A 7,895-nucleotide genomic window follows, 5' to 3' on the forward strand; every position below is an offset into this window, starting at 1 on the left:
TATAATTGGATCAAATTATGGAGATAATTAAGTCCGGACATTTGGGTCGTCGTTTTGCCATAGCTAGAGGTACTTACGATCTTTGGACTAGTAAAATAGGCCAAAGCCCAATTGGACGGATCCTATAAGGTCACACAAAGGGGCTAGATCGAGCATTAGAGGACGAGGCCCATCATGGGCCTCATCTCTCTAGGTGGCCGGCCATATGGGGCTTTGAGAGGCTATTGGGCTTCGTGCCCTAGTCTAATTATAATGAGATTATAAATAGACTAGGTGCCTAGGTTTGCACGTGAGAAGGAATTAACTGATCATTTAGATCAAACCCTAATTAGCAAACACGAAACCAACCCCTCTCATACTCCCTCTCTCACGGCTCTCTCCTCCTCCTGGCGCACGGTGGTGTCTCGTGGTGGTGGTGGTTCGTGCGGTGGTCGGTTGTCCGAAAAGGTGGTGATCGCGGTTTTCCTCAATCACTCGACCAATCTAGTATTGGTGGACGGCTCGTTCGAATCTCGTGGACTAAGTAGAGGAGCAACACTTGGGGCTCTATTCTCTCCCTGATTTGCCTGTCGAATAGCTTCGTGGAATTCACGCTTCAAAGGTATGATTATGTGTCTTGTGTGTTATGCATGTGATTCTTGGGATTAGGTACTTTATTGAATATGATTCATATATGTTATATCCGCTGCGTAGTACCTATAAACTCCTACAACAAAATCAAAGATGCATATGCGAAAGATCGAGTACGTACATGCATGCATAGAAAAAACACACATATCTAGATTAGAAATAAACTTGAACAAAAACATACAATTTCACCAAAACAACCATAACATCCCACGTACTAACCCTCAAAACATAACCTTCAACTTTAATTTAGAGATACATAATAGTATAACACCTAAGACATCCATCCTTAAAACTACTAATTCATCAAGGATGGGGTACAAGTCCACTAGTTGCAGCACTAGGAGTACAACCACCACCAGCACCCCCACCACCAAGGCCGCCACCGGCACCACCAAGGCCACCACCTGCACCACCGAGACCACCACCAGCACCACCGAGCCCGCCAAGTCCACCACCACTTCCACCGAGGCCACCAAAGGGCATAGCCCCGAACCCCTTATCAAAACCACCTAAACCACCAATAGGGATAACACCGGCAACTCCACCAATTCCTCCAGCTGCTCCAACTCCCGCAAATGAGATAAAGTTTTTCTCATCACTATTCACATCACCACCCTCCTTAGGTACACCTTTTGCAGCCTCTTTCGTTGGATCAACTGTGTTCGTGTCTGTATCAACTAGTTTAGTACCCGTACCACTAGCACCAGCATTTTTAGGATCTACTATTACCTCCTTATTTTCATTCTCAATTTTAGGTTTTGGTACTTCTCTTGCGTTAGCATGCAACACTACAACTAGGGCTAACACTAAAAACACACACCAAAATGACCTAACACCCATTTTATTTCTTCTCTCTTTTAGTAAAATGGGTTATTTATTTATTTTTTTGGAGGAGATGATAAAACTTAGGGTTATACAAGCTCATTTTATAGAGGAATATATTATGAACGGTGCTGGAAAAGTTAGTTGAAGGTATTAAAGTGACCATAAATGACGTTAAGCGAGCTGCATACATTGCATGTATATTATAATGTTGCATGCAATAATAATAGCAACAAGGTCGTCTTTACAGTTCATCATTTTAGTTTATGTGGTTGCATGCATGAGAGTTTCTCGTTATCGTTGAAAATTGGGATGTTCGAGGTTTTTATAGCATGACACTTGGTGCGACAACACAACAATAATAATGCATTCAATTTTTTCTAAGAGTTGAGTATTTGCCCCGATGATTTAATTTTAAACTCAAAAAGAGTAAAAAAAAAAAAATCTTGTTTCAAACATTGAACAAATTAGATTTGCTTTTGTAGTAGTTTAGTATATATATAGTGTTCGAATTGGATGTCTGTGTTTATGAATGACTTTTTCTTTATTACAAATTGATGATGATATCAAAAGAGAAACAAATTAGGGAGAGTGTCACACGACATGTAGACTACATTTGGATCAATTTTAAATATATATATAGTTTAAATATTTTTGATGGAGTATAAAACATATTCCCGGATCTTAACTATTTAGCTTAAATTAATTAAATTTCTATTAGCTGATTTGGTCCTTTGACATGGTATGTATTGGAGCCAACATGATACAAAGGTCACGGGTCTGGACTTCAATCATTACTCATTAGGTTAAACTTTTGGTTAATATAATCCTTTAACAACATTTAGTGAAAAATTATTATTATAAAACACACATTGAGACAAATCAAACAATATCTCAAACTACGACTCTATATAATGAGAATTTTGAATCAAAGTTTTGAAAGTGTCATAAAATTTAAAAAAAAATTATAATATAATAAGTTTTTAAAAAAAATAATAATAACAACAACATAGTAATAGGGTTAGTTTCAGCAATGAGTCATGGTCTCATGGGTGGGCTATATTATTTGTTTAAGCTTCCTCTAAGCCCCTAGAGGATATATCTCAAGGTCATATAATGTCGTTTGAAACCATACATGATCATTATATGTTGTCATAAACGTACGTGGTAGGCTGAGTTTACGAAATCACTGCAAGCTGTGAACGGGTTAAATGATCGTTTAAGGCAAATTGGATAGTTCCACCAACCCAATTGGACACCCAGAGGGTATTAGGGACCATGGTGAACATCTCGACAAATTTTATTTCCGGGCGAAAATAAGTCAAAACATTACAAAATTGAAGGCCAAAGTCCGCGCTTTTTGAGGAAATTTTAAGGTTTCGGGGCCCGGTGGCAAAAAGGCTTGAGACCCTAAGGGATAAATCTTGGGGTCATATAATGCCGTTTGAAACCGAATAAGATCATTATATGTTGTCATAAATGTCCATGGTAGGTTTAAGTTTACGAAATCACTATAAGTTGTGAACGGGTAAAATGACCGTTTAAGGGCATATTGGATAGTTCCACCGACCCGATTGGACTCCCGGAGGGTATTAGGGACCATGGTAAATATCTCGGAATTTTTTATTTGCGGGCGAAAAAAGCTCAAAAAATTACAAAATTGAAGGCTATAATCCACACTTTTTGAGGAAATTTTAAGGTTTCGGGGCCCGATGGCAAAAAGCCTTGAGACCCTATTGGATATATCTCGGGGTCATATAATGCCGTTTGAAACCATATATGATCATTATATGTTGTCATAAACGTCTGTGGTAGGCTTGAGTTTACGAAATCATTGCAAGTTGTGAACGGATAAAATGACCGTTTAAGGGTTTGACGCAATTGGACTCCTAGAGGGTATTAGGGACCTAGGTAAAGATCTGGACAATTTTTATTTCTGGGCGAAAAAAGGTCAAAAAATTACAAAATTGAAGGCTATAACCCACGCTTTTTGAGGAAATTTTAAGGTTTCGGGGCCCAGTGGCAAAAAGCCTTGAGACCCTATTGGATACATCTCGGGGTCATATAATGCCGTTTGAAACCATATATGATCATTATATGTTGTCATAAACATCCGTGGTAGGCATGAGTTTACGAAATCGGTGCAAGTTGCGAACGGGTAAAATGACCGTTTAAGGGCATATTGGATGGCTCCACCGACCTAATTGGACTCCCGGAGGGTATTAGGGACCATGGTAAACATCTCGTCAATTTTATTTCCAGGCGAAAAAAGGTCAAAAAATTATAAAATTGAAGACTATAATCCACGCTTTTTGAGAAAATTTTAAGGTTTCGGGGCGCTGTGGAAAAAAGCCTTGAGACCTTATGGGATAAATCTCGAGGTCATATAATGCCGTTTGAAACCATTTATGATCATTATATGTTGTCATAAACGTCTGTGGTAGGCTTGAGTTTACGAAATCGGTGCAAGTTGCGAACGGATAAAATGACCGTTTAAGGGCATATTGGATGGTTCCAACGACCCAATTGGATTCCCGGAGGGTATTAGGGATCATGGTAACTATCTCGTCAATTTTTATTTCCAGGCGAAAAATGGTCAAAAAATTACAAAATTGAAGGCTATAATCCATGCTTTTGAGGAAATTTTAAGGTTTCGGGGCTCGGAGGAAATAGCCTTGAGACCCTAAAGGATACATCTCGGGGTCATATAATGCCGTTTGAAACCATATATGATCATTATATGTTGTCATAAACATCTGTGGTAGGAATGAGTTTACAAAATCGGTGCAAGTTGCGAACGGGTAAAATGACCGTTTCAGGACATATTGGATGGTTCCACCGACCCAATTGGACTCGTGGAGGGTATTAGGGACCATGGTAAACATCTCGGCAATTTTTATTTCCAGGCGAAAAAAGGTCAAAAAATTATGAAATTGAAGACTATAATCCACGCTTTTTGAGGAAATTTTAAGGTTTCGGGGTGCTGTGGAAAAAAGCCTTGAGACCTTATGGGATAAATCTCGGGGTCATCTAATGCCGTTTGAAACCATATATGATCATTATATGTTGTCATAAACGTCTGTGGCGGGTGTCCCATTTAACCAGACCCACTGCCATCCCTTATACTGCCAGCCTGGTTATGGCTGCGGTTTCATGACGGCGAAAATAGAAATGGTTTGTGAGCTAGCTAAGCATATTGAAATAGAAATGGTTTGTGAGCTAGCTAAGCATATTGAAATAGAAATGGTTTGTGAGGTATTGGCCTTAGGAAGAGATTTAAAATTTGCATGCCTACATATGATAGGTTAGGTTGTATATCTGTGTTCAATTCCCTCTTTCTCGGCCTATTTGGAATTTTTAATGTCTATGTAACTCTTTTTTTCTATAACTCATTCGCACTAAAAAAAAAAAAAAATTATACAGTAGAGAATTTAAAAGGAACATCTTGCATGTTCGAAGATTATAAAAGGTAGTAATAGCTAATAATAGGACAAATTTGTAGTTGGCTAAGATAGTTCACACATACATCACACTTGCATATATTATGTTATTTCAAATTTTCACCAAACATGAACCACATTAAATAAGTAGGTCTGCCATTAACTCTAACATAAACCAATATGAACTTTCATTACATTCTCACTTGTTGGTCAACCATTAATCAATTCACTTTAATTAAACAAATTCCTAATCAAGATTGTTTTTACATGTATTACATTCTTTCTCTTTTGCTTCTTGTCTAAGTCTAATAAAGTCTCTTCCAATTTGATGGCTGCAAAGTTTATTTGCAAGTTTGCAACCTCCCCCTTTTAACCTAGGCTTTTATATAAATACTTAGGTCCATTTTAAAATTCAATTACATACAAAAATAAACACTCTCACAATCATTCTAAACTCTCTAATTAATACTTAATTAAGAAGCACACAATGTTTGAGCTTGGAAATTTGTTACTACTTTCATCACTACTCATCCTTCCATCCTTTGTTCTTATACTCTACAAAAGCAAATCATCCTCGTTACGAACAACACGGGCTAATGATCATGATCACCCCAAATCATACCCTATAATCGGCCATTTATTCGCGGCCCTCAAACAAAAGGATAGATTCCAATGGCTTACAAAGCTCTTAATCGAATCTCCGAATTCCACCTTCATCTTTTATCGTCCATTTGGTGTTAAGAGTATACAAACCGCGGATCCTGCAGTTGTCGAACACATTCTCAAAACTCGATTTCCAATCTACCAAAAAGGCCCTTTTCAAAAGAGTGTTCTTAAGGACCTTTTAGGTGATGGAATTTTTAATGCTGATAGTGAAACTTGGAAGTTCCAAAGACAAGTTGCTAGCTATGAATTCAACACTAAATCGTTGCGTAAATTTGTTGAGGATGTTGTTGAACACGAGCTTACAACCCGGCTTCTGCCAATGCTAGCAGAGGCTGCTAAGAATGGGACAATTCTTGATCTCCAAAACATACTCCGAAGATTTGCTTTCGATAATATCTGCAAGATTGGATTCGGGTATGACCCTGAGTATCTATCACCTTCTTTACCAGAAGAGAAATTTGCAGCAGCATTCGAAGAAGCTGTAACAATCAGTACTAGCAGATTTCAGGCCTTATTTCCTGTCTTATGGAAAATTACTCGATTTCTAAATATCGGGTCTGAAAGAAGGCTTAAGCAAGCTGTAGTAGAGATTCGAGGATTTGCTAACTCCCTTGTTCGAAAGAAGAAACAAGAACTGATGAGAAATAATACATCAGACATGTCCTCGAAGCCTGAAACAGAGGATTTGCTGTCAAGGTTTTTAAAATCAGGGTATTCAGACGAAAAATTTGTGACAGATATTGTTATAAGTTTTATTCTAGCAGGACGAGACACAACATCAGCTGCATTAACATGGTTCTTTTGGTTACTTAATAAGAACGAGTCAGTCGAGGAAGAAATAGTCCATGAGATAACACAATTGCGAGAACTAAAGAAAGAGCATTGTTCTGTTTTCGAGGAAGTTAAAGACATGGTTTACATCCATGCTGCATTGTGTGAGAGCATGAGGTTGTACCCACCTGTCGCGGTTGACATGAAAGAAGCTGCAATGGATGATATGTTGCCAGGTGAAATACCGATAATGAAGGGTACTAGGGTGAGTTACCACCCGTACGCTATGGGGAGATTAGAGAAGTTGTGGGGGGTGAATTGGGCGGAGTATAAGCCAGAGAGGTGGCTAGAAGTTGAGAGGTTCGAGGAAAATGTAACAAAAAGAAGGTTTGTACCTCGTGATCCTTATACGTACCCGGTGTTTCAAGCCGGGCCTAGGATATGTCTAGGGAAAGAAATGGCATTCTTGCAAATGAAGAGGGTGGTGGGTGGTGTGTTGGAGAGGTTTCGAGTGATTCCGGTGGTTGGAGAAGGGTTTGAGCCTGTGTATGTTCCTCAATTGACGGCGAAGATGCAAGGTGGTTTGCCGGTGAGGATTGAAGAAAGAGTCTAATATTGAGTTAGTAAGGTTACAAGTAAAGTTGCATTGTAACAAAAAAAAATATGTGCAGCTCTAAAGAATGAACAAGTTGTATGAAAAGCTTAAGTCATGAAAATGCAGATATTGTGTATGATTGGTTTGAGTTTAGTTGGTGGATTTTGACTTCGAAGATGGATTACTTTTTACAAGGAATTTGTTAAGATAGAATAATATTCAGTACTTGTAATTATATGAGATTTAATTTAGTTTGGTTTGATTATATGTGTTTGACTTGTACATGTAAAACAAAATGCACTTTTAAAGTGTACAATTTAGTAAAAAGCAGTCAAAAATGTTTGTTGAATGGAGTAATAATTTATAGTTTAGCATCAGTTCGATTGAGATTAATTTGATCAAGTGATTATTGTATGCAATGTCATCGATCACGATACCTGCTTTCATCCTCCAAATAAAGAATTAAAGTTCGCTTTCAAAAACAACGTATGTAGCACCTTCTACCATAAATCATATCCAATGACATACAGTGATACAGTATTACATAATCAATTGCAAGTTTGCAACCTTTTTGATGGTAAACCAAAAACTTTGGGCCATACATTTTTGAAACTATGGTAGAACCTTTTTTTTAACACAAACAAGAACATAATATTATATCACAGGATAGAAACTTTGATGTTAAAAAACATCAAAGCATACAGGAAAGTTAGAGAGCTGTGCAGCATCTCAAAGTAACCAAAAACTATGGGCCATACATTTTTGAAACTATGGTAGAACCTAGCACTAACATATATACTACTCAATAGTCAATAGTTTATCCCACGGTATTGTGTTGCTAAACGAAAAAAACCTGCAAAGATCTATGGATTTGTCTTAATAATTTGCATTCTGACTTTAATAAAGTTATTCTAGTCCTATTTTGATGGACTACTTAGATGTACCCATTAATGAGAAAGTGAATCGAACCA

The 7,895-nt window shown here is 37.7% G+C and overlaps 1 protein-coding gene and 1 pseudogene across 1 annotated transcript; one reads left to right on the plus strand and one right to left on the minus strand.

The window, feature by feature from the left end:
• Positions 1-927: 927 nt before the first annotated feature.
• LOC145599402 (uncharacterized) lies at positions 928-1,508 on the minus strand. Its single transcript, XM_081655791.1, has one exon. The coding sequence runs from the start codon at positions 1,468-1,470 to the stop codon at positions 934-936; it is 537 nt and encodes a 178-aa protein (XP_081511917.1). The 5' UTR covers positions 1,471-1,508; the 3' UTR covers positions 928-933.
• Positions 1,509-5,379: 3,871 nt separating this feature from the next.
• On the plus strand, positions 5,380-7,249 carry LOC145599065 (cytochrome P450 94A2 pseudogene; annotated as a pseudogene).
• Positions 7,250-7,895: the final 646 nt, after the last annotated feature.

This window comes from Chenopodium album, chromosome 20, assembly GCF_948465745.1.
Source record: "Chenopodium album chromosome 20, dcCheAlbu1.1, whole genome shotgun sequence".
Lineage (NCBI taxonomy): Eukaryota > Viridiplantae > Streptophyta > Magnoliopsida > Caryophyllales > Amaranthaceae > Chenopodium > Chenopodium album.